At 38.6% G+C, this 27,763-nt stretch overlaps 1 protein-coding gene across 2 annotated transcripts; it reads right to left on the bottom strand.

The window, feature by feature from the left end:
* Positions 1-105: 105 nt before the first annotated feature.
* On the bottom strand, positions 106-27,763 carry LOC141785585 (uncharacterized). Of its 2 annotated transcripts, none has more exons than XM_074663965.1 (12): positions 27,525-27,763; positions 20,740-21,586; positions 20,468-20,648; positions 18,215-18,354; positions 11,851-12,416; positions 11,368-11,641; positions 11,068-11,263; positions 8,681-8,865; positions 8,500-8,595; positions 7,906-8,070; positions 5,801-5,894; positions 106-3,865 (listed from the first exon to the last, which is right to left on the bottom strand). In XM_074663965.1, exons 2-12 carry the CDS (start codon positions 21,560-21,562, stop codon positions 3,802-3,804), a joined length of 2,784 nt encoding a protein of 927 aa, XP_074520066.1. In that variant the 5' UTR covers positions 21,563-21,586; positions 27,525-27,763; the 3' UTR covers positions 106-3,801. The 2 variants fall into 2 exon arrangements, with proteins under 2 accessions (XP_074520066.1, XP_074520067.1); XM_074663966.1 differs by lacking the exon at positions 27,525-27,763 and adding an exon at positions 27,331-27,486.

Here is a 27,763-nt window from a genome sequence, read left to right as displayed (position 1 = left end):
ACACGTTCTGCCTCGTTTGAAACTTTTAACACAAGAACCTAAAACTGAGCAAGTTAATGACAGAACATATTTAATGAACATCACAAAGCAACATCATCGCCCACTTTGTAGAGTACAGAGAAGAGAGAACAGAAGCTGTTTCTTTTTTTCAGAGGGGGAAAAGGAGAAATGGTTAATTTAGCATCATTAAGAAACCAAAACAGAAGCAGTGAAGGCTTAATCTGTTTACCCATATGAACAAGTCAAAACAAAATGAAGCTTGAGCAGCACAGCAGAGGAATAAGGCAACTTTACGTGACAGCAGAACATCAAATGGAGAAAATCTGAGCTTATTCGTTTTGCTTTTATGGCACTTTGTATTAGCAATGTTAGAAAAGGACCAGTTTTTCCTCCTTTAAAATCAAACAGCCACAGAGATGACACGTGGAGCTGTTTGCTTCACTTTGGACCGCTCCGTCCCGCCCACCATGATTGCTTTATCGACTTCTTGGTTGTCATTCACGCTGACCCCCTCTGGCGTAACGTCGTCGTTTTCCAAGGCGAGCAGAATTAAGTGGAAGGCACCGCCAAGTGAGCCGTTGTGCATTAAGGCAAAATGATGCTGATGACTGGAACCAGTGGAAACCAGTTTCCATCCCATCCAGTGAACGAACACAAACACAGTCTCTGTAGTATTCAGTGATACCTGCGCCTCCTCCCTGTGTACAGGAGGAGTCAGGATTAAACAGCACAAAGACACAGTAGCTTCCTCAGCCCGAAAAAATAAAACATAAAATAGTTTTTCTTTTAAACTAAACAGTCTCATTTCTAAAAATACTCTTCATTCAAAAATCACTTCACCATCAATCCCTGACTTTCTTCTTTTTCCTCCTTTCCGTTTATAAAATGTAAACAGTTTGTTGAAGTGCGCGTACAGAAGTGGTTACAGACACCCGTCAGGAGTAAGAGGAGGGTTTTCACATTTACAGACCTTTATGGCACACAGCAGGAAACAAAGCAGGAAGTGCATCATCCTCAAAAACAAATGTGACTTTAACAAATGTTTAAAAAGCAGAGACAGACCGATATGTTTTTTTTCAGGGCCGATATTGACACCGATAATCCTCAGTGAAGGAAGCTGATATCTGGGCCGATATTCATTTGTAGTGATATTGAAAATATTGGCGTCAAATTTGGGATAATACCAACTCCAACACTTTGTTTAAAGCCTTTAAGCATAAGTTTATCAAACAGCTCACAGGCTCAGCAGCTGGATCATAAAGTTAAATGAAAACTTTAAAAAATCAATATCTCCCTGAAGTTTTTTAAAGGAAGTAACGTTTTCCAAAAAAATGACACTGTGCGTCACCAATCAGATGGCACTGTGGGTGGGACGATGCTAGAGACACAGTGGAGTTGGCAGCCAGATTAAAAAACAAAAAAAGGCAGATGTCGATAGGCCTCAAAATGCTGAATATCAGCGCCGCTAATCGGTCTATCCCTACAAAAAAGTTTCTCAAAACACTGAAGTTCCAGATGATAAACAGCTCCTTGTTTACATCTGAAGAGAGGCTGTTTCAATTTTAATCTTTAAAAGACTTTTTCCATGAGAACAAGAAGGAATTTTATGACATGCTCAAGTAGAAGTTTTCATCATGTCAGAAGCAGGATTTTCACAAGTTTTTATCAAGATAATAGAAACATAGTAACATTGATCCTTGTAGGTATTTTTCTACTTCCTTGAATAAATGAGTGGTTCTATAATCAGGGGAACATTTCAGGTCCATGGGGTAAACTCATCAATCTACTAAATATTAATTTCATTACCCATTAAAAAACCCTATAAATCAGCAATGGTTTGCTCCAAAGTCACATGACCCAAATCAGCTGAGGTCCCATCCTTTTTGGTGTGAACCTTGAAGAAAGTGTGTCATGTTTCAGCTCCTCCTCATCAATATTTCATCAGAATGATTGTCTGTACATGGGGCGCATTAACTGTTCATCAACTGTGTTACCAACATTTTCTGCTCTTCTTACTATAGATGTTATAAAGACCAAACTGTGAAGAAAAGGAGCAGAAATATGAGCTGATGGAGGTCAGGTGGTGCCATGTTCTTTTTTTCTGGAGGAGTGGTTTTCAACCTTTACTTTCATAGGAGCCATTTTTCCTCAGCTCACCTGGATTAAAGTCATTCAGGAGCCACAAAATCTACTTTATCTTCACAATAAAGACTTTAAAGTCTATAAAATTCTGTGCAAAATTAAAATCTAGTGAAAAATTATCAAAACAAGAAGTTTCTTTTAATTTACAAAATTATACATGTAATGCCTGTTTTATTTTTCAGAAATTTGCAAAAAAAAAAATCAAATAAAAAAACAAAATGTAAAAAAAACGTACATTTTTTTAAATCCAAAAATGTACAGAAACACAATGAAAAATATTTGCAAAAATAAAAAAAGAGTTCCAAAATTTTGCAAAATTATTCAGGAAAAAAAAATTAAGAATTCATAAAAAATTCAAGATTTTTTTTTAATTTAATTTTTTTTTTAAACATTTTTTATAACATTCGTGATCTTAAAATTTAACAAAAAATAAAAAATTTGCAGTTATCACTAGGGCCAAAAAATGGAAAAAATGTCGACTGTGCTACGTCACTAAATGTGGAGTTGTAGAGACAGGTTTCTCTTCTTGTCCTGTTAACTGTGTTACTGGGATTTTTGAGACATAATTCTTTTAACTTTTGAAAAACTGTGATATAAATGATGAGGGACATTTCTAGGGAGCGTAGTCTGACAGAGAAATGTTGAATAACTCTAAATTCACTATAATATGGATTTATTTTGGAAAAATGTCACAACTTTTGCACCATTTTTTGTGATTACTTCAATATTTAAGAATTCATTAGCTCTTAAGCTTGCTATTTAATGAATTTGGTGTTTTCCAGGTATTTACTTTGCAAAGAAATAGAACATGAAGCAAAAAAGCATTTTTTTTCCACTTTTTTTGTAAACCTGAAAAGTTCCCCTGATTATAGAGTCACTCTTGTTTTGTTAGGCACAACAGAAAGACGCTTTGGCGAGACCGTTCAGTTAAGCGAGGGATGACACAGCATGACACAACGATCAACAAAGTCTGACGTTGTGACTTTAACTGATGAATCTCTTGTTTGCTGCCGAGCAGGTATGAAGACAATTCTCGCGACAAAAACCCAAAGAGAAGAAACAAAGAGACGGCCTCCTCATCAGTTAGTGATGGACGGTAATCTCACAGGGATAATGAGACAAACACTTGGCAGATTGTTTTTGGCCGGCCGCCAAACTCTGGTGCTGCAGATTTAATTTCATCTTCCTGATCTGAATCAGCCTCACATCGATCAGTTTCTACTGTTTCACAAGGTATCGCTTCATCCCAAGTAGCAACAACAATGAATGATTAAAAACAGACGCATAGGACTCAAGTATTCCCTTTCAGCCTCCCTTCTTTAGAAGTAGTAACCAGCACAGTTCACAGGCACCAAACTCTGTAAAAATATCAACTATCTATTCTTTTTTAAATTCCTCTGTTGGGTTTTTCATATTCGATGACTAAAGTGTCACTGGAGTCACACAGAAAATTAAAGAGTCATTTCATCAGCAGTGATCGCTGATGACGCACAGAAGGACACTTGTGGCGGCGCTCGCTGGAAACAAATGGCACAACCCGTTATGTAACAGGTGGACATAAATCTGTCGCTCCCCCCGTCCCCGTTGTCTCTCTGCTGAGTTCCTCCCACTCCACACACAAGAGCACTTCCAGGTGCAAACACTGAGATCCAGTCTGGATTATAGATCTGACAGTCCTTCTGCATGCTCGCTCAGCTCCATGGTGTAATAATCCTGAGGACGCCTGAGGAAAAAGAGAAATCTGTTAATTCACATTCATTATAAACTCATGGGCAGGCGTCTGCTACTTTTACTTTCATAGGAGCCATTTTTCCTCAGCTCACCTGGATTAAAGTCATTCAGGAGCCACAAAATCTACTTTATCTTCACAATAAAATCCAGTAACTTTTTTTAATTAATTTATGAAATTGTACATGTGATGTCTTAGTTTTTTGGGGTTTTAATAAAGTTTCAAAAATTTAATAAAAATTAAAAAAAAATGTAAATGTCAAAAATTTGCAAAATATTAAAAATATATTTATAAAAAAAAAATTCAAACATTTAAAAAATTGAAAATGTAAAAATGTGCAAAGAAATAAAAAAATAAAAATAAAAATTTGCAAAAAATATAAAAAAATTGGTTAGGTGATTAGTTTCATCTTGCTTGAGTAAATTGTTTTTAAAAACTCCTTTTTTAAATAAGGTTGTAAAAATATCATTTAAATTTGCAAAAAATAAAAAAAAGCAAAAAAATGCATAATTTAAAAAGTTCAAAATTTTAAATCCCCAAAATATGTGGAAAAAAAAAACTAAAAAACACTGGAAATAATTTGCTTACATTTAAAAAAAAAATATAACTAAAAAAATTGCAAAAAATAAAAATAAAAAAGGAAATTTAGTTTTTTCAAAAACTAAAAACAAGTTTTTTTAAAAAAAAATTACGAAAATATTCAAAAGAAATATATAATTTGAAAAATTATTTCAACATTTTTTTAATTTAAATTTTAAAAATTTGCAGAAAATTAAAAAAATTGGAAAAAATACTTCAATTAGACAACATACATTGATAACAAAGCCCAACTGAAAATTTTTGTTGTTTGATAATGTCTTGCCACCTATCAAGCATGTATATTAAGCTGTCAAGTTGTCAGTTAAATGAATCCTATTACACAGAATTAAAATCTGTATTTTCTTCCAGATTAGTCTTTTTGTAGATTTGTTTATCTTCCCAGGGCTGTAAAACTTGAGGTTAGGTGATTAGTTTTCCATTTTCACTGTATTCCCTGTTTTACCTGAATTTCCTGTCCCACGACAGAGTGAAATGTCAACACCAGACAGAAGGTCTCACATTTTCAGTCTGAGCTGCAGTCTGACACCAGAACTTGGTATTTGGTGATGACATTTAATGCATCTGGATAAAGTCTGGCTCTTCATGAAGGCTCAAACTGTGCTGCAATACTAACCAAGTCGAAAAAAAAGAAACTACAGGAAGGAAAATGATTTGGTCATTGTAAATGTTTAGTATTATACAATATGATATAAGAGATAACTGAAATGATCAGGGCCTGGAGATGGCAGCTTAAGTTTTGCTTTATTTGGTTTTACTTTTTCCCTGTTTCACATCTGCTGGTTGGTTTTAATCCAGCATTAACACCAGCCAGTGTGTTTCTGTTGACAGAGAAGTGAAAGGAAAGCTTTCAACGTATTTCTGAAGGACAGACTGAATGAACATTAGCACAAACAGTTTAGCCCTTTTAGCCTTTAGCTTGAGCTCTGTCTCTCTCCTTTTTCTCTTTCTTCTGCTCTTCTGTCCTTTTTCTGTCCGACAGTTAGGCTCCAGTGGAACAAAATTAATCACAGAAATCAAAAAGAAATCGAAACTTCATCCGCCAACTTGGTGTTGTCATAGAGACCTAGACTTAAAACAACCTGCAATCTGTTTTATTGGTCTCTGCTTTTTTATTTCCTTCTCTGAGACGTCATGTCTAAACATATCACTTGAGCACTTTTCTCGCTGGAACGGGGGAGAAAACATTTCTTCACACTTTTAAAGAGAAGTACTGCAGCTGTTTGTGTTAAAGAAGTGCTAATTGTCTAGAAATGTGTGCGTCTAATGTTAGCATCACTTTGCACATGAAGCAGAGAAAAGGGGACGATGGGAACATGAACGCCTCCTCACCTCCTCCTGTAGAAATATGTGAACAGAGCAGCTCCCAGTCCCAGCAGCAGGAGAACGGCCACGATCAGGCCGATCTGTAGTCCCAGGGCGGACGCTAGGAGAGTCGGACGACAGTTAGTGAAATGTGGAAATTCAAGCATCCAGAGAAAGTGGAAAATGACTCAAGACTTGAGTTATGAACACCAGGAAATGTTTGTCTCTTTACTTTTCAGATGACTCTGAATCAAACTGCTTATTTTATTCTCTCCTTACTGTTTATCTTATGACCAAAATGACTGCTTCTTGCTCTCTATTCCACAATCTAAAGAAGTGAGCACAGACTCTAACACGGAGCTACTGTCTCTAAACGCACCGAGGACGCTGGATTCATCCAAAGAAGCTCAGAGTGTTTTACTAAAAGGCTCTGGTTATGTTTACCTGCTCAAAAGAGCTTCATTGTCTGTGTGCTTATGGATTTTTTAGATAAAGTGCGCCAGGTATAGATAATTATTCCTCATTTTTGTGCGGCTTCCTTCTCTCTTTACGTAACCTTCAAACAGTGGGGGAAAATAAGTATTGAACGCGTCAACTTTTTTCTCATTACATTTATTTCCAAAGCTGCAATTCAAACAAAATTTCTCCCAGACATTGGTATTAACTCAAATAATCCACACATGAAAAGAAATTACAACGTTCAGGTCCAATACTTCTAATACTTAGTGGAGAAGCCTTTGTTTGCAATGACAGCTTCCAGAAGCTTCTTGTATGTTTGAACTAATGGCCCACACTGCTCAGGTGTGATTTTGGCCCATTCCTCTGCACAGATTGTCTTTAAATCTGGAATATTCTTTGGTGCCCTCTGGTGAACCCTTTTCTTTACTTCTTTCCACAAATGTTCAGTTGGATTGAAGTCAGGTGATTGACTAGGCCATTCTAACAGATTGATTTTCTTTTTTTGAAACTATTTAAGAGTCAACTTTGCCGTGTGCTTTGGATGGTTGTCCTGCTGGAAGGTCCAGCCACGTCTCATCTTCATCATCCTGGTGGATGGCAGCAGATTCAGATCAAGAATTTCCCCATACATGGCTCCATTCATTGCTCCGTCAGTTATATGAAGTTTGCCAACACCATGAGATGAGAAACAACCCCATGCCATGATGCTTCCACCTCCAAACTTCACTGTTGGTGTAGTGTTTTTTGGCTGATGTGCAGAGCCATTTCTCCTCCAAACATGGTTTATTGTATGACAGCCCAAAAGTTCAGTTTTGGTCTCATCTGACCAGACAACATTCTCCCAGTATTCTACAGGCTTGTCAAGATGCTGTTTAGCAAACTTTAAACCAGCTTCAACATGCCTTTTCTTGAGGAATGGAGTCTTGCGGGCTGAGCGTCCATAGAGGCCATGGTGGTGGAGTGCATTGCCTATTGTTTTCTCTGTAACAATTATACCTGCTGCCTCCAAGTCTTTCTGGAGCACTTTCAGGGTGGTCCTTGGCTGGTTGAGTCCTCTTCTGACTATCTTTCTGACTCCCTGGTCAGAAATCTTCAAGGAGCTCCTGTGCGTGGCCTGTTGATGGTAAGGTGGTGCTTCTTCCACTTGTGAATAATGGCCCCAACGGTGCTGACTGGAATATTCAGGTGCTTTGATATAAGTCTGTTACCAGTTCCATTCTGATGCTGAGCAACAACCAGGTTGTGAATGTCTTCAGAGAGCTCTTTGCCTTTACCCATCATGAGGTGTGTGCTATTTAACTGCTTGGTGAAAAAAACACCTTTTTTATAGGAGCATCAATTTGCTCTAGCCCAGCTGATGTTGGTTTGCACTAATTGGAAGTTCAAGTAATAATTACTGACAGATTTCAGGTGGTATGGTGCATTTCCTGTCCAAAGTATACAGCCTTTCCATGGTGTGTTCAATACTTTTTTCCTGTGTTATCATACTTAATTCACCATAATCATTATTTATGGAGCTGAACGTTGTGATTTCTTTCCATGTGTGGATTATTTGAGTTAATACCAATGTCTGGGAGAAATTTTGTTTGAATTGCAGCTTTGGAAATAAATGTAATGAGAAAAAAGTTGATGCGTTCAGCAGAGGATTAAAAGAATTGAATTGGAGCGCTTACCTGTGCTCGTGTAGCGGTGCGTGGACGGAGAAGAGCAGACGTCTCCCTGCGCAGACGACAAAGTCATGTGTGACGTCTGGATGATCAGGGCCTTCTGGTGGTCCGACAGGGCCTGGATCTTCCCCCAAACTCGCAGCCACCCAGAAACACAGGAGAAGTTGGTTCCTGGACACAGACAGAATGATCGGTTATCTCTGCATGAGGCCGTTTCAGACATTTCAGATTGGAGTTTGAGAAGAGGCAGAGTGTTTTGGTACAGGAGAGAAGGACGCTGTCTTTAAAAAGTTTTCCTCTCTGAGACTGAGCCTTGAATCTTTTTCCTTTTATTTACTACAGTTCCTCAAGTTGAATTCACTCTTTTACCGTTCGCACTTTCAGAGGATAAACCTGCGCTGATGATTACAGTCGCTATGACAACTCAGCGCTCATTTATTTCAGTTCACAGAAGTCCAGGAATGATGATGAAAACATGATCAACTTTCTCTTTCCCCGAGTAGCTGAGGGCAAAGATAACCTCTCCTGAGGTGAATGGATGAGTCAGACTTAAAGAAATCTGCCCGAAGAGACAGATTTCTGCAGCGGGTGGTGCCTCACCTTGGAGATACAGGGCAGAGATGCCACAGTGACACCTCTGCTCCAGGTAGTCGGCCACTTCAGCCACCTTCTTCCCCTGGATCAGGGCGCTGCAGTCTGAGACGATAAAAAAAGAGCAGAGTGACTTTAGCATTGGACTGAACCACAGATGCTGACCCTTTGAAGCCCCCGTCTGCCTCACCTCCTGACTGCTCGTGCCAGACCCTGGACGAGGGTCCCAGACAGAGGTCGATGTGGCTGGAGAAGGCGGAGCTTGGGCACAGGTTGGCGCCGTGGGGTGTGGGGGAGGAGCTCGTCCAGGAGGCGGGGCTTCTCACCTCACAGCAGGAACAGCGGCTGAGTGAGACGGGACCGTCCTCGACTGATCTGCATGAGCAAACGACACAGACACAAGTTTATTCGTACTGTTTATAAACCGTATTTACAGGATCACTAATTCCTTTTAACACCTTAACTCTGCAGCTGACAAAAATTTAGTTTGTTCAGGTAAAAATTTAAAGGAACTCTAAACTAAATCCATAATTTTTGGAGATTAAAATGAAAAAAATAAGGATATTATAGTTGAGATCAGTCATGTTTGCATGGAAAAAGTTTCCCAAGTAAATTTCTCAGGGTTGTGGTTGAAAGTAAGTTTACAAGGAAACAACATGTTGATCGTATAAAGTCAGCAGCAATTCTATAAAAATCAGGATGTGTTTTAAATCAAGAGGCGTCAAAAAAAAATATCTATTTTTCACTTATTTTTCCATGCACGTCTTAAGCCCTTTGCACACTGGCGAATATTTTGCTCGTTATTTTTTTTTACTTGCTGTTTTTCAAAGCAAGCTTTCACACCAGCAACATTCTTTCTCTGTGCTGCAAAAATCTGAAATCTTATCAAGTGTTTTTGTTTTCTTTTAAGTAAAATTTGTCCTATTATACTCGATATGAGCAACATTCACCTGACCAGTCCAGAAAATGTCTGGTTTCAGGATATTTAAAGACAGAAATGAGGTCTGAATTGCTGTTACAAGTAAAAAAAATTCTGCCATTGGAGCAAGAACAATTTGCTTGAAACTAGAATAATGTCTAAAAACAAGAAACTTTTCTCTTGTTCCATTGGCAGATTTTTTTTTCTACTTGTTACAGCATTTTTGTTTTTAAATAACTAGAAATAAGACATTTTTTGGACTGGTGGTTGGGTGAAAGTGGCTCATTTTGAGTCTAAAAACACATTTCTACTGAAAATAAGACAAAAACGCTTGATAGGGTTTTCTTTTATGCAGTGTGAGCGAAAATGCAGCTTTTATTTTTCAGACCGAGGTTGATTTCTCCACAGTTTGGCTTGTGATGAGTACACATCCGACCAATCAAAACGCTCATTGTTGACACATCACATACCAAAACATTCAACAGTGATTGTGTCTCTGTCCCAGCAACCAGTTCTTTATGACAAAAAAAAACATAAAAACTGCAAAGACAACGACTGGAGGTGAATAACTGGGGAGATTGAATATGATGCTTCCAAATTTTCCTTGTGGTGTGCAAAGGCCTTTACTGTGTGGGATTGTGGGGGATCTACATATGAAACAACTATAATTTCTAGGGGTGGGTGAAAAAATAAAAATTGATATATCCAGATTTTTTGTTTGACAGTATCAAAATCAGGATTATTTGTCAAAAAAGTATTTTTTTTCCCAAATTCAAATTCTTCATTTCAGTATTTGTTTATAAACTGGAATGTAAAAATGTTCCCACTTTTCTCCAGCAGAGGGCGAAATGTTTCTCTCTCTGATTCATGTGATGAGAATTTTATGGTAAATATGGCTCCTGATACAGTCTGTAGAGATCATCATTTAACTTTTTCACATAGTCGGGTGTTAAAAAAGCAAACTTAAAATCACAAAACAGAAATATATCAAAGAATCGCAATTTAATTTGATAGTTGTTATACCAAAAAAAGAGCTTTACGCATATCTCAATAAGACTATAATAAATATATATATATATATATTATATATATATATATATATTATAATAAGACAGATTACTATCTTCACACTGGTCCTTTATTTCTAAATTCACACATTATGAAATTTTTTGACTTGTGCAAGTTATTTTCAGTTCAGGAGACTTGATATAAGATAAGAGGAGTTTGTACGTTTTCTGTTGTTTCTATGGAAATTTAAACTTAAAAACCTGTAATTCACATAAAATTTCTAGAAAAATGGTTTGTAAAGTTATTTCTAAAAGTTCCAAGTGTTGAAGATGTTAATGATATTTTCTTTAATCTCTTTTTTTGGAAGCTTAATTCTGTTAAATATGTAGGCTAGGCTCAGATTAGCATCCTGCTTCTGTTTTTGCCTTTTCAGTCACTGCCTAATACAAGAATTTTGGTTTGTTTAAAAGTTTTGGTTTGTTTTAATTGTCTGTCTTGTGACAAGTATTGTGTTAATTATAATGACTGAATAAATAGCCAGTAAAAGCACAAAAGGTTGAAGGTTTAAAAGCTAATTTAAGTTTTCCTACACTCAAAGCCAGCAGTCTGAGCACTGAGCTGGTGATGCAGTGACTGTGTCCTGTGTTTACCTCAGAGCTGGGATGACTTGTCTCCCCCTGCTGGTGGACAGAGAGGACAGCAGCTGCTGCTTCTCACTGAACACCAGGACGTCTCTGAGGCTGGAGTTTGTGAGCGCCGTGCCCGCTCTGCACACGCTGAACAGGTCATAGCACAGGACCACCGCTCCTCGCACCGGCACCGTGGAGCCCTCTGGGAAAGTCTGATCTATGCAGGAGCCAGAGGAGGTGATGGAGGGGGAGGGGGGGCAGGTTAGAGGAAGGAGAAACTTTCACTGTAATTTCCCAAACCAGGTCTGGTGTATCTCTCACCTGCTCCGGTGACGTTTCCAACCATGTAGAAGCCGTCCTGATCTATGGACCCGGTCAAAGGGAGGGCGATGACGGTCCCACTGCGCTCCTGGTCGAACACCGTGAGCACCAGGCCCAGCAGGTTCGTCATCGGACGCCCATGGAGCTCAACGAAAGCTGTCTGCTGGCTGTGATTGGTCCAGAGGGCGCTGGCTACCTCACTGATGACCACACCCTCTGGAGCAGGCGGGGGGCGGGGACAGCTGTTCTCCCTCAGCGGAGTGGGCGGAGACACCTGGAGATTAATGAGCATGTCAAGGAGTTAATCATTTAGGTATCAGAAGAAGTCTAACAGATGGGAAATTGCGTATCTAGAACACGTATGATGGCTGTGTCACTCTTGGGAAGCGTGTAAATAAGCAAACTTCCCCAACTGACGAACTATTCCTTTAATCTGACCTCTCCCAAGCTCCTCCACGACCCAAACGTGTGGTTTGTACTCACAGAGAAAGCAGACAGGTCGTACGGGTAGAGGCCTCGACAGCGGCTGAGCGACTCGTCACCCGGCAGGACCTCAGGGTCCTCCAGCAGGGGGAGCTGTCCCGGCGTCAGAGCCTTACTCAGCTCCTGTGCCTCTCTGTCGGACCCCCTCTGCCGGTACACCACTGCATCCAGCAGGCCTCTGGTGGGGATCCCCCTCTGCGTGGCCGACGGCGGCCCGAAAGGGCTGCGATAGAGCGCCACCGCGTCCGGCCCGTTCTGGATGGTGTTCGGGGGCAGGCGTAACGACGGAGCTGGCACCAACCGGTCGCTGCCGATGAGGAAGTAGCCCTTAGAGGTCGTGAAGTGCCCGCTCAGGCTGATTTCCCTGTAGGGCCGGTTGTTGTGTGCGCTGAAGAGGAGGATCCAGATCCCCTGCAGGGAGACGCGGCGTCCCGATGGGTGCCAGAGCTCGATGAATTCGCCGTCCTCAGCAGCGCCGGGGGTGTCAGTGTTCAGCTCGTTGATCAGGAAGTCGCTGCTTCCCCAGGGCGGGAGGTGAGGGGGCGAATCCGTCCCTCCTGGGATCACTGAAGAAAAAGGACAACATCATCAGAAGATGGGTTCAGCTCCCCCTGCTGGTCTTTCTGGTTCTGACTGAACAAACAGCACGAAGCCTTTTCAACAGATTTATTTTATTTTGGCCAGAAGCCTCCAGTCTTTACACCAGGCTCTAAAATTAGTGTCTGATTTATGAAATATTCTTTATAAAAACATCCCAGTTAACCCTGAAAATTGTGTCGAAATAAGTAGAAATCATTGTAACCATAAAATAATTTGAAAAAAAAGACGAGTCAAAGAGGAAAGACGGTAACGCTTTACTTTAGAGGTCTGCAAATTTCATCACACTTAGGTAAAAATTAGACATTTTTTTCTCATTTCTTTGACATTACCTCTGAATTTTCATGAGAATTTGGTCAAAATAAGCTCATAACTTCTGTCCAGATTGTGTTTTGCAGTGCGCCTGTACTCTCAGTGTCTATCACAATCAGGAAAGGCCAATTTACAACCCCACTCTGGGTGAATGTCACATCTGAAGTCTTCAGCTGTATCATGTCAAACATTATCGGCCTAATCATAAAGGTTAATCATTTTACATCTGATCTCAATTATGCAGATCAACAAACTCGGTACTAAAGAACTCGGTAAAAGCTGATAGCTAACTATCAACTGCTTATTGGGAAACTGAATTCATCACTGAACATTTCAAAGGTAATTATCAGAGGAAACAATGAAGCTAACTTCTGTTTTTAAGAACTAAGCAGATATTTATCACCTGCTTCTCTGGAAACAGCAGAAACGTTGGGATACTTCTGAAAACAATTCAAATAAATTATTTGCTAATCGTCACCTTCTTACCTTTAATTTGGAGTAAATTTCAAAGAAACTGGAAAAAAACAGTAACCTACCAATTGTGACTTAAGACAATAAATTTGGACATTATTTTAAAGAAGTTATGTGCTAATTTTCAAGAAATAAGAAAAAACTTTGTCTAATTATAACCTAAGTGTGATGAAATTTGCAGTGTTACAGGGAAGATTTGTGCAATAAAGTTTACAGTCAACTTAGTGCGCCCTCTTTTGGTTTCAAAGTAAAGTGCAGCTCTCAAACTGAAATTACTAACTTAACAATAAATATTTCTTTCAAAAAAAAACAAAAAAAACATTAACTTAATTTTACATCAACAATTTGGTGAAATAAAAATGTTGCTGAAGATGTGCTAGCATCATGCTACCGTTGGCTAATTTCTCTCTCTTCATGGACGGGTTGCAACTTGCGGACATAAATCCTATATTTTTCAAAACACTGGCAGAATTTTGCATTTTTCAACCGTGATGCTGTAATTTGTGTTGCTATCCTGATTATAGAAGGACTCTTATTTTGAAGGGGGATAACAGAAACAAGTAAACTCCTAAATATAACATGTCCCTTACGGAAGAAAAATATATGTACCAATACATTTTTTGAGATGTATTGTAAAATATTTTGATATATTATGATAAACATGGAATAATATATTGAGGGCACATATACAATATATTATATATTCATGAAATAAATTGCACTATATTGCAAAATATACAAATGATTGCCGCTTTCCATATATTGCAATATATTGGAAAATATAAATACTAACTCTCATATATGGGAATATATTACCTAATATATGACATAATATTTTCCAATATGCTTCAATATATTTTTCTTTCGTAAGGGGTAGTTTATGAACTTAAACTTATATTTGATTCAAACACTGATTGAATAGTGTTTAACATATTTTGCTTGGTTGTAATTTTTTACATTTACATTTTTAAATCTTGCGTACCCCTGTTTGACAACCACTGCTATACTTAACAAAAGAAACAGTGCACTGCAACAGGAAGTCTGTAAAAGAACACAGATGCTTAACACAGGACTCCTCTAAAAGACTTTCATATAAATGCTGCAAAATCTGAGCACTGCATGAATGCAGTACCCAAAGCATGCAGCAGATGGCAGTATTTTACTGTACTCAGGTAAGAAAAACTCCTCTCAGTGCTTTTAAGGTGAAGGGCAAAGAAACCTTCACAGCTCTCTCTATATTTACATTAGCCTGGTTCATCTTTGCCAGCTGGACAGCAGGAACGCCAGTTTGCCGTTCCAGACTTCCTCTATCTCATCTGCTGTATCTTAAAGAGAACTCAGCCTCCTGAGACGAAGACAAGACGACACAATCTAACCACAGATATCTCAGAGCAGAATGATGAGGCCAAGAGCTCATCAAATCTGAAGTTTGGTAAATGGCGTCTGACTGAAGGTCAAATCTTTAAAGCTGTTTCTCCTATCGTTTGCTGCTTCCTGTTATCTAATGCCCTTTGGTGGTTGGAAGATGTTTCTAAGTTGTTATCGTGTCTTTCTGAGTGTCGGCCTTGTGACGGCATCATGGAAGGTCAACAAAGTTGTATACAATGCAGAACAAAGATTATTTCTTTGTCAACAGAGGATATGATTTGCCTGGCCCCCTTTGCTTTCAATCTGCTGTGAGGAGTATGTGTTTTAATGCGACTACAGCACCACCTTCTGGCCTGGAGTCTCACGCACACTGTCATAAAGATGCAACTTTTAACCACGCGTGTTTGTTTGGGAACAAATTGTCTTTGTTCAAGCCAACTTTTTACCACATCTCTTAACAGTAGTTTAGTAGTCGTCCATATGTAGTGCTATCGGCAGCCTGATGTGTCTGTACTGTGTAACATTAGTGGGTTGGAATGAGCATTAGCACAGTTTAGCCCTTTTAGCCTTTAGCTCTTGCTTTATCACTCTCCTGTTTATCTTCTTCTGATCTTCGGTCCTTTTCCTATCTGACATTTAGGCTCCAGTGTCCACCATCACTACAAAATTAATCACAGAAATCATAAAGAAATCGAAACTTCATCATAGACTTAGACGCTATATTTGTGCTGATAATCTCATTTCACATTCAACTTATTATGACTCCAAGATTTAGAGTTTGTTGAAAAGTTTCTTTTGAAAGTAGATTGTTGTTTTCCAACATGTCTGACTGAACTCTTGCTGGTTTTACCGTCCATTATACTTTCCCCTAAACAACCTTGAAGTATCCAGGAAAAACCTTGTATAATACTATAATTGATGTGCCTGAGATTTAGAATAGATCCAGCCTCCAGACAGAGCTGACTCAGCAAATACTGTCATTCAAAGCTTTCAAACACACCACATGGTCTTCACAGGGATTTATATTTATCCTGTTAAACCTGCTTTAGTTTGATGCTGGGAACAATGCTGTTTGTAAATCTGTTTCATTTAAGTCACAGAAATAAATCAGTAAAGGGTCGGGACTCTGAGTGGTAAACCACTAAAACCTTTGTCTCTTTCTCTCTTAAAGTTGCATCCTCCACCACTCCCTCCTCTTTGTACTCGCAGCTTTTGTTCTTTCTTTGTGGCTTCACTCCCACTCTCTAGCATTTCAGTAAAAAGATCTTAATTCCCCTGAGGACTCGCTGCTTTATGAGAAATATCAAGCGCTTCTTTAAAATGAAAGAGAAACATAAAAGTAAGACATGCTCAGACATGCTGCTGTTACATAACATGAGCCACAGACTCAACGATAAACACCGGTCCCACCGTACGGATGAGTCATCCTCATTTTCCCACAGTCACACACAACGTTAGTCTGTCACTTTATTAAACCAGGACATTGACTTGATGGTGTTACTGTTTCACAAAACGTTCAGTCAGATCCCTCTGTACATCTCAAGGAGCATCGAAAATCGGGCCCTCTTGAAACCTTAAGGATTATTATTACTCCTTTTCAACTCCAAATTACGTGCCTTTCGCTTGATATAAACACTGACGCATCTAGCCACAAAAGTTATGAATCTAGTATTAGTGCAAAAATATGCTCTATAGCGCCCCCTAGTGGCCTAAAACTGCAGCCCCTCGGGCTACTTTGAGCTTGAGTCCTGAAATTTTGCAGAGCTAACTATCATACCTACACCTACAAAAAAGTCTCTATGACTCTATGACTATGGTGAATTCTGAACAGGAAGTTCGTGATTTGGACTCAAACATCGGATTTTGACGATTTTTAGGGTATGTATTTGAATGAACTAGTCTGAGGTTTTGGATTGGATCAACTCCAAACTTGGTTTGTGTATACTCGACACATTGATGATAAAAAGTTTTTCAAACATTTAAAGAATCTCAGTGGGCGTGGCCAGGACAAGGGCTAAAAGTTCGGCATTTTTTCAACCATGTCCGATCTTCACGAAAACGGACACACATGATCAGTGTAACGACCTGGATGCAACCATGTCATTGTTTTCACCAGATACTACAGTGCCCCCACATGGCAAGAGAAAGAATTACAGCTACAGGTTACCTACTTCAATTCACTTCTCTCAGGTTTTTCATAGGGCCCTCTTGAAACCTTGAGGATTATTTTTACCCCTTTTTAACCCCAAATTGCGTGCCTTTTGCTTGATATAAACACAAACGCATCCAACCACAAAATTAGTCAGCTGTGAAAATTTGTGAATCCAGTATTTGCAAAAAAAAATAAGCTCTAGAGAACCCTAGTGGCCTTAAACTGCAGCCCCTCGGGCTACATAGAGCTTGGGTCTTGACATTTTGCAGACATAACTACCATGGATAAACCTACAAAAAAGTCTCTTATGACCATGGTGAATTCTGAACAGGAAGTTCATGATTTTGACTTAAACATTGGATTTTGATGATTCATAGGGTATGTATTTGAATGAACTAGTCTGAGGTTTTAGATTGGATCAACTCCAAATTTGGCTTGTGTATTCTCGACACATTGATGATTAAAAGTTTTTCAAACATTTAAAGAATCTTAATGGGCGTGGCCAGGACAAGGGCTAAAAGTTCGGCATTTTTTCAACTATGTCCGATCTTCATGAAAACGGACACACGTTCAGTGTAACAGCCAGGACGCAACCATGTCATTATTTTCACCAGAGAGTACAGCACCCCCACATGGCAACAGGAAGAAATTCAGTTACAGGGTACATATTTCAACCAACTACTCTCGGGTTTTTCATCAAATCAACTCCAAATTTAGCTTGTGTATGCTACATACATTGACAATTAAAAGTTATGAAAAGATTTTTTGTAACTCAATGGGCGTGGCCACAAATGACCGCAAAAATTGACCATTTCTGACGCTTTGTGAAAACCTTAATAGCTCTATTGTACAACGTTGGATCAGGACCGAAATGCACACAAGTGTACACCATCATGGGCTGAGTGCATTTCTATTACTGGTTTTGCAAACATTGATGCTCCATAGCGCCACCCAGGGGCTCAAAACTGACTTTGAGCTACAGCCCTGAAATTTTTCGCCCATAACTACCATGCCTAGACTTACAAAAAAGTCTTTTAAGCCCATTATGAATTCTAAACAGGAAGTTTGCAATTTGGAAGTAAACATTGGAATTTGACAATTTATAGCCTATGTATTTAATTGAACTAGTAAGAGGTTTTTCATTTTATCAACTCCAAACTTGGCTTGTTTATACTACACACATTCACTATGAAAATGTATTAGAAAATTTTTTGTAACTCACTGGTTGTGGCTATGAAACACCGCCAAAGTTGACCATATATGTCGACTTGTTAATTTTGTCATCCTGAACATATCTATATGTTTCAGCTCAAAGTACGGCGCCCCTTACTGTTGCTGCCTGCAGCTTTAATTTCAACTTGTACTTTTTTACTTCAAACTAAAAACAATTACACAAAATAAAGTCCCAGTTAAACACTGGTTCGTTTCATTCAATGGGATTCAAGAGGTATGAAGCACACTCACCAATACTATGAGGGCAGATCTTAGGCCAGGGGCACTGGTTCGGCTGTCCTGGAGTTTGTGGAGCCTCCCAGAAGACACCGGGGTCTCTGGTCCAGGTGGCCACACCACAGCGACTCAGGTAGAAGCCCCCTTCCCTCAAACTGAAGACACAATCAATGGATCAGACAAAATAACATCAGGCATTAATGTGTGTGGAGACGTCTATCAGGTGCAAAGAAACTTGTTAAAAAGCCCTTTTCCTTCGTCTGTGGTCGTATTGGAAAGGTGTTTTTAGGATTGGTGCCTTCAGAACGAAATAAAGGGAAATTGCTTTGACATTCAGTAATGGAGTAATGGAGTCATTGAGTGAAACCCACATCAGTGAGCCCCTGCCTTTCCTCCAGGAGTGATAATGGTCAACATATCCTCCCTTCACAGACACCATCAGTCAAATCAAGGAGTTAGAATAATAACTGGGCATGTTAGCTTTCATATGTCTGGTCAAACTTCAGTCCTCCCACATTTTGTCTTTTTTATTGGCTTGAAAATTTTGCCAGAGGTGTGAATCAATAGATTGGTAATGTTTGAGACTTTTTTAGAACAAGCGAAACATATTGTATATATCCCTAACTTTGTGATATGAATATTGCGCAAGCATATATCTCCATGGCGATACTGAAATGACATACTGTGTATTGAATCTGCACTGTGACACTTTGTTATTCAACAGACATTTGCTCTGTATTTTTGTATCTCTGTTCTTTACTTTCTAAAATGTTTGTACTTAAACCGCCACCAATTTTTATATTTTATATTTTGCATTTTGTTCTCAGGTATCACAGTTTCCTTTGGGTCTAATAAAGTGGATCTTATATAAGCATGGCTGTAGAATAAGGCTGAACAACTAATCAAACTGAAACCGACATCTCAATGTGATAGAGGGCAATTTTCAAATCACAAATGCTGCAATTAAAAAACAAAAACTAAAATAACAAGTAAAGGTTTTGTCTACAAGGTTTGAAGTTAAATGAATTAGTCAATATTCTACTGTGATTGTAATAGTCAAACAAAGATGTGCTTTCGTATCATTCATGCATCAATTCATCTCAATTCATCAAAATTTACAGACCTGAACTTGGGATGGGTACTGAATTGGGTACTTTTATAGGTACCAACTGAATTCTGTCAAAAGTACCGGGTACCTATTCATGTAAAACCAAACAGTTCCATGTTTAGGTACCTAAATGCCATGCTGGGCATGAACACAGCATTGCTAGTTTATATATTGAAGAAAAAACGTGTTACATTTAAAAAATATATGTATTCTATTATTAAACAAATTGATATTTTTTACCGCATTAACACAAAAAAAAGTACCGAAAATTGGTACAACGGAGTACCGGTACCAAAAAATAAATACATAAAATAAAATAAAATAAAATAAAATAAAATAAAATAAAATAAAATAAAATAAAATAAATAAAATAAAAATTGCATGCTAAATCGAAATATTGGTAAAAAAAAATCTCAATGAGATATTTTTTTCCAAAATTGTTGAGCTCTACTGTAGAAGGACACTAAAGGGTTGTGCAGTTTTTGCGCCTGCTAAACCAAAGTCTAATGAACAACACTCTTGCAAAATTCTGGAAGCTTCATTAAATGCACTGCAGCGCCAACAGTTTTTTTGTTGTTTGTTTGCAAACAATGAAATAATCCATCAAGCTTCCATTGAAGGTAAACAAACCCCCAATTAATAATAAATCTCATCCCTATCTACTCTGTCATTGCTTTAATGAATCCTTTCTGATTAAGTTTGTGATAGAAACTGGAGCAGGGATGAGATCAAGAAGTGCAGAGAGGAAATGTGCGTATTGTGAGCAGTTTGATTCAGAGCAGTAATGAGAAATTCTTGATGCTATTACTGACTGTAATTGGTGAATCCCTCCACTAAGACTTGTTAAGTTTTATCAGGGAGGTGTTAATTAAACTCTACCCTCGGCTTTTAGAGTTGATTTGATGTCCGTTTGAGAGTCTGAGTCAGTCTGAGTCAGTCTGAGCCTTCACGTGTCTGCTACTGAAAAATTGCTTTCAGAAAGAGGAACAGCGGGCATGAGCCGACCCTTTCCCCTGATGACAGAAACGTGTTGAAGTCAACACTCAATATTTCACAACCCTCCAGCATACAGCCTTAGACACGGACTGTGAACATTGACACATTTCACAGACATCACACCACTTCCTGTATGTCCACACTCAGGTCTGTCAGAGTCTTGCCTGTTGCTGAGTTGATAGGGGTGTCTGCCCGGGATGAGAGTCTCCGTCAGGTTGGCGCTCGGCTTGTTCCCAGGTCCCGCGAACACGAAGGCATCTAGAGGCTGTACTTGGCTCAGGGCGCTGCCAACGGGGAAGTCTGACGCTCTGCCGCTGTAAATAGCCACAGCCCCAGACTCGTCTCCTGTGAAGAAACAACAGGAACAGAGAATTCACAGTAAAACGAAAGTGAACCAATAAATGACCAAAAAATACCCGTGTCAGTTTGAGCTGACCTTTCATGAAGCTTTTTTCTATGGTCACTGGGATCAGTCCGTTCCTTGCGTTGTCCATGTTCACATTCGCGCTCACGCTGACCCTGTCCGTCCTCCCGTCCAACACAACCAGCGCCAGAGGACCAGCAGCTGTGGCCTCTGTCAGCTCCACAAACCCGTCCACCTGCCCTCCCCCCAGCTTGATCTCAGTGATGACAGGGATGGTCGCCGGAGCAGCAGGCGCGGTGCAGTTATTCCTCTGACCTGGTGACGGGGAGGACACCTGGAAGCCCCAGCGGTCTTCAGAGAGCAGACATCTCTCGATCGACTCATCGCCTTCTAGTGCGGTCTCATCCTCCACGAAGGCTGGCTCTCCCGGGGTCAGGATTTCAGCAAGGAACTCCGCACCCCCTGTGCGGCGAGTCATGTACACAACGGCGTCCACTAAGCCGTGAGAGGTGACGTTCATCTTCTCGCTGTAGCGGGCGGCCGATGTGTGATAGAGGACGATGGCGTCTGGGCCGTTCTGGACCGTGTTTGGAGGCAGGGGGATGGCCGGTTTGGGCAGCATGTCCACGGAGCCCACGAGGAAGAATCCTCTGTCATCGGTGCTTTGACCTTTCAGGTCCAGCACCTTGTAGGCCACGTTTCCATTCCCGTTGTAGAAGACCAGGGTGTATCCGTCTAAAGAGGCGCGTTGTCCACTGGTGTGGTACAATTCGACAAACTCAGTGGTGTCCAGTCTTGGGTTGTCGGCGTTGATCTCACTGATGATGAGGCAAGGCTCGGCAACCACGACCACCACCAGGGAGAGGCAAGCAACGTAGCCCAAAGTCACCACCATGATGCGTCTGTTAATACCTGGGTTCTGGAGAAAATAAGGAAAATTAATATTTTTATGACTTAAATATGAGAGCTGATCAAATGGTTTGCATTTAAAGAAATTCAGTTATTACAGTTATTACATTCAGTTACAACACAAGCAAGAACTAGACAGAAGAGTAAACCTCAGTTAGTGCAACAAAGTGCTACAAGTTATTTGGCCATTAAGTGCAAGAAGACAATTATCTAAACACAATTAATCACTGCAACAAAACAGTTCAACCTTTAACAACATTTAACAACCACTGCTATTTATTGACTTGGAGCTTGTACTGAAATCCATCAGTCAGAAATCCACAAATCAGGAGTCTGTAACCTTTACTTTCATAGGAGCCATTTTTCCTCAGCTCACCTGGATTAAAGTCATTCAGGAGCCACAAAATCTACTTTATCTTCACAATTAAGACAATAAAGTGAATAGAATTCGAAACATAGCTAAAATCTAGTGAATAATTATCAAAAGGATAAGTTTTTTGAATTCATAAATTTGTACATGTGATGTCTTAGTTTTTTTATTTTCAATAAATTTGCAAAATTAAAAAAAAATAAAACTTGCAAAAAAATTGTTAATGTTTAGAACAATTTGAAATAAAAAAACTGCAATTTAAAAAATAAATAAATAAAATTCAAAATTTTCCAAAGAAAAAAAAACCCACAAAAATTTCAAAACAATTGTAAAATTAAAATAATAACTATAATAATAATAATAATAATAAATTTCCAAAAAAAAACCCACAAAAATTTCAAAACAATTTTAAAATTAAGAAAAAATTAAATCATCAATACCTTTGTCAGAAAATAAAAATTCTTCATTTCAACAATATTTTTTTAAAGCTACAGGGGGACACTATCAAGGATTTAAAGAGCTGCAGGTTGAGAACCCCTTGTCCACCATTTGGGAACAACAGAGGAGAGGAGTCTGGCTAGTGATTTGGAGCCGCACTGGGAGGCTGGGAGCACCAGGCGTCCTTCACAAGCAGAGCGTAGAGGACCAGAAGGAGTCTAGACCTGGATGAGGGACCCCAGATAGGAAGGAGCCGTTCCTGACAGTGTTTTGTAAGCCAGAAGAAGAGCTGTTAGTTTGATTGGAGCTGCCACAGGAAGCCAGTGAAGAGAGATGAACAGCTGGGAGACGTGCTGTTTTGGGCTGGTTAGAGACCAGATGTGCTGCTGCATTCTGGGTAATCTGCTGAGGTTAAAATGTACATGCAGGGAGACCTGCTAGAAGAGAGCTGCAGGAGTAGATGCAGGAAATCACAAGAGCCTGGACCAGAAGCTGTGTGGCCTGTTGTGTCAGGTAGGGTCTGATCCTCCTGATGTTAGAGAGGGCGAATCAACAAAACTGAGCAACTGAGGCATCAGGACCCAGATTTCTGCCAGAGTTTGTGGCACAAGTTGACACTGAGGACACTGATCTCTGGTTGAACCGAGGGACACGCTGGAAGCACAATGAGCTCAGTTTGGACAGATTTTGGATCAGACAAAACTAAACCAGCCATGATCATCCTTTATGTTTTCCACTCCAGACTCCAGAGGGGACTGACTAACTTCATAACACCATGAATGAGTCTTTTATGAGTCTATTTATTGTTCGTGGTGACACTGGGAATGCACGTCTTCTGCATGAGTCATGAAATGTTGCGAAACACGACAGCAGATGGAAAGTTTGCATGAAACGGTGAAATGCTTGAGCCAGGAATGTAAAAAGGAACTAAGAAGAAACTAAATGGGACGGTGCCATTTTTTAATGTTAAATTAGAGATTTAATGCTTTGAGTCTATATCACTATAAAGTGCCTTTGTTTTCCATAATATTTAAACTCTGAGGTTTTATTATAAGTGACCAAAGATTTGCACACACATCAGGACAATATGTCTCTTAAAATGTATTTCCTTCATTTTATACCTTTTTTTTGGATGTACGTGATTCTGGCATGTCCCACCAATGTTATGCTAACTTCAGTGTGAGTAATAAGTAGTTTAATCAATTTTTAACATGGTTTTACTGTCACAAGAAGTTATTTGATAAAACAACTCATTTTGATCATATATATTCTATTATTTACAAAGGTACTGAGCATTTTGCATGTATCCCTGAAATTGCTTTAAGCATTTTGTCTTTCTTCACCGGAGACTGAAACAGTAGCTAGTTGCAGAGTAACTATTTACACTTATGTTTTGTAGTTTTCATCACATTAGGTGTGTAGTTAGATGTTGTCAAGCTTAACATGTCCACTCTGACATTTGCACAGATAATGGTACACATGTTGCAACAGCTTTTACGATTCTCTATACTACTTTTCCAATCTTCACATCATTGTGTCACATGTGCAAATCAAAAAACAAGTTAAAAATGCTATTTTTGCTCCTGTGTTTGTCTGGAGATCCTACATGTAACCATGGCTGCATTGTTTACATGTGAAATCAGCTGTTAGCACCCTGTAGCATGTCAACGCTAACTGGTGCAAGGCCGGATGTTTCCCACAAGGTGAGGAGAAGAAAGTGAGGACAACGTGCTGGTTCTCAGGTGTGAGCTAAGAAGTGACGACATGGACCTGTCCTTCCATCCATCGTTATTGGGAACGTAAGATCTATCTCCAATAAGATGGACGAGCTAGCTGTGCTGACCCAGCAACAGAGGGAATACCAGAAGGCAGAGTAGCACCATGCTATTCACAGACATGGCTAACGGAGCTAACACCAGACACCAACGCCACATTGGAAGAGCTTCACCTGCTGTGAGCAGACAGGATCCAGGAGACAGAGACTGAACAGACTGCTGAAGAAGCTCAGTCCTGGACCCTGTGGAGGTGGAGGCTGGCTGACTGGACAATGATGGACAAGCTGTCACCATCTATTTTCTTATGGAGCTTTCTGCACTTTCTATACACTTTCTTACTTTGGTTTTCTTGATTGCTGCTGTAACTTCAATTTCGTTGTACTGAAAAATAATTTGCCAACCCATAAAAAATATTTGGCGACCCACCTTTTGGTCAAGACCCAGGCTTTGGGAATGACTACTTTAGGAGATCCATGCAAATGATTTCATACAACTCTCAACTGTTATCAGCTGTCTATGTCCTGTTGATCTAAATGGATTATTATGTTCTGTGTTGAATAGTCTCAGCCCCCACAACATTTAGCCATCTTTACATGCAAAAAGATTGAACAAGTTATCATAACATGTCAAACATCTTTTCACACAATCCCATCAGACTTTTTTTTTCTAAATCTGCCTGGATTGGTCAATCACTCCCTGGTCAATCTTGACTTTCTCCAACAAATGGAAACATGTGAAGCATCAGATCAACCAATGATTTATTGCAAAATAAGGCCATTCATGTTGCTGTCCACCCTGTTTTTTGCCCAGTTCTACAAAAATAATCATTAACTTTTACAAGTTAGCTAACTCTTTGTGTAATTCCTTTATAAAAAAGAGGGTCAAAAAAGTATTGCTTGAAAGTTTGACAAGATATTTTTGTTAGATTGTATTTAGAAAAGAAAGTTCACAGAGAAACAAAAAATGCCCAAATTTCACAACTATCTAAATACTTAGCATTGAGGAAGGAGCTAAATAGCTTTCTGAAAATAAGCTAGGTAATTGCAAACTATTCATTCTACTTTGAAATTGTCTATGACAGAGTTGACATATTTGCTGTTAATGTGCATTTTTACAGCATAGCATCTACTTAATACAATAAATGTGAAGTTAAATGGAAAATCTCAGCTTTTTTTCAGGAAATTGGGAAGTCTCAAAGGCACCTTATCCTCTCAAATCATCAAATCGTGTTACCTAGTGAATAATTATTGAAACAAGAAGTTTTTAAATTTATGAATTTGTGTGATGTCTCAGGTTATTTTTAATTAATATGCCAAATTAAAAAAAAATAATAAATGTCAACAAATTGCAAATGTTTCAAAACAATTTAAAATAAAAAAAACTGCAAAAAAAATAAAATTAAAAATTAAAAAAAAAAAAAAAACGAAAGAGAAATTTCATAGCAATTTTAAAACTAAAAAAAAATCATCAACACTTTTGTTAGAAAATAAAAATTCTTCCTTTCAACAATATTCTTTTAAAGCTACAAGGGGACACAATAAAGGATTGTATTTAGAAAAGAAAGTTCACAGAGAAACAAAAAATGCCCTAATTTCACAACTACCTAAATACTTAGCTTTGAGAAAAAGGCTAAATAGCTTTCTGAAAATAAGCTAGGTAATTGCTAACTATTCATTCTACTTTGAAATTGTCTATGACAGAGTTGACATATTTGCTGTTATTGTGCATTTCTTACAGCATAGCATCTACTTAATACAGTAAATGTGAAGTTAAATTAAAAATCTCAGCTTTTTTCATGAAATTGGGAAGTCTCAAAGGCATCTTATCCTCTCAAATCGTCTCACGTCAGCTTCAATAACTGTTGAGTGAGTGTTACCTAGTGAATAATTATTGAAACAAGAAGTCTTTTGAATTTATGAATTTGTGTGATGTCTTAGGTTATTTTTAATTAATATGCCAAATTAAAAAAAAAATAATAAATGTCAAAAAATTGCAAATGTTTCAAAACAATTTAAAATAAAAAAAATGCAAAAAAAATAAAATTAAAAATTAAAAAAAAAAAAAAAAAAAACGAAAGAGAAATTTCATAGCAATTTAAAAAAAAAAAAAAAAAATCATCAACACTTGTTAGAAAATAAAAATTCTTCCTTTCAACAATATTCTTTTAAAGCTACAAGGGGACACAATAAAGGATTGTATTTAGAAAAGAAAGTTCACAGAGAAACAAAAAATGCCCTAATTTCACAACTACCTAAATACTTAGCTTTGAGAAAAAGGCTAAATAGCTTTCTGAAAATAAGCTAGGTAATTGCTAACTATTCATTCTACTTTGAAATTGTCTATGACAGAGTTGACATATTTGCTGTTATTGTGCATTTCTTACAGCATAGCATCTACTTAATACAGTAAATGTGAAGTTAAATGAAAAATCTCAGCTTTTTTCATGAAATTGGGAAGTCTCAAAGGCATCTTATCCTCTCAAATCGTCTCACGTCAGCTTCAATAACTGTTGAGTGAGTGTTACCTAGTGAATAATTATTGAAACAAGAAGTCTTTTGAATTTATGAATTTGTGTGATGTCTTAGGTTATTTTTAATTAATATGCCAAATTAAAAAAAAAATAATAAATGTCAAAAAATTGCAAATGTTTCAAAACAATTTAAAATAAAAAAACTGCAAAAAAAATAAAATTAAAAATTAAAAAAAAAAAAAAAAAAAACGAAAGAGAAATTTCATAGCAATTTAAAAAAAAAAAAAAAAATCATCAACACTTGTTAGAAAATAAAAATTCTTCCTTTCAACAATATTCTTTTAAAGCTACAAGGGGACACAATAAAGGATTGTATTTAGAAAAGAAAGTTCACAGAGAAACAAAAAATGCCCTAATTTCACAACTATCAAAGTACTTAGCTTTGAGGAAAAGGCTAAATAGCTTTCTGAAAATAAGCTAGGTAATTGCTAACTATTCATTCTACTTTGAAATTGTCTATGACAGGGTTGACATATTTGCTGTTATTGTGCATTTCTTACAGCATAGCATCTACTTAATACAGTAAATGTGAAGTTAAATAGAAAATCTCAGCTTTTTTCAGGAATTTGGGAAGTCTCAAAGGCATCTTATCCTCTCAAATCGTCTCACGTCAGCTTCAATAACTGTTGAGTGAGTGTTACCTTCCAGGAAAAACCGCATTAGGAGGAAAAACGACCCTCTTCAGGGGTGAAACGGTTAAATCTGTCCTGAAATCATCTCTCGACGGTTATTCCAGTCACGGTTAGGCTGCCATGCATCTTTCCGTCGAGGAAAAAACCGCCTGTCACTCTGCTTTCTCCGGGAGCCCAGGCTCCTTGAAGACGGCGGGACTTACTGTGTGTTCGGGTCCGTGTGGTACCGGTGTCGCGCTGCACCGTCCGAGCTACGCAGCTGGAAATGAAACGCTCCGTCTCCGGATGTAATTTTGTCAAAGTTTGTTTTCTGTCCTCCGCCGCTCCCCTCCCTTCATTCACAAAGCAGCACTTTCTCCCCCCGGACTGTGGGCGGGCGGTCAGGCTGGCTGAGGGGGGTGATGCCTGCCAGGGAAGCTCTCCCTTTTTTTCCCCGGCTCAG

The sequence above is a fragment of the Halichoeres trimaculatus genome, unplaced genomic scaffold (genome assembly GCF_033239565.1).
Source record: "Halichoeres trimaculatus isolate MK-OKI-2021-1 unplaced genomic scaffold, fHalTri1.1 fHalTri1_scaffold_23, whole genome shotgun sequence".
In the NCBI taxonomy this organism is placed as follows: Eukaryota; Metazoa; Chordata; class Actinopteri; order Labriformes; family Labridae; genus Halichoeres; species Halichoeres trimaculatus.
The sequence above is the reverse complement of the archived record's forward strand: the minus strand, read 5'-3'. Positions and strand labels throughout refer to the sequence as shown.

Coding starts and splice junctions, on each gene's coding strand:
- LOC141785585 (XM_074663965.1), bottom strand. CDS start 21,562: ATGGTGGTGACTTTGGGCTACGTTGCTTGCCTCTCCCTGGTGGTGGTC. Junction 20,649..20,739: donor AGAAAAAAGCTTCATGAAAG/GTCAGCTCAAAC, acceptor GTTTCTTCACAG/GAGACGAGTCTGGGGCTGTG. Junction 8,596..8,680: donor CTGGCACGAGCAGTCAGGAG/GTGAGGCAGACG, acceptor TTATCGTCTCAG/ACTGCAGCGCCCTGATCCAG.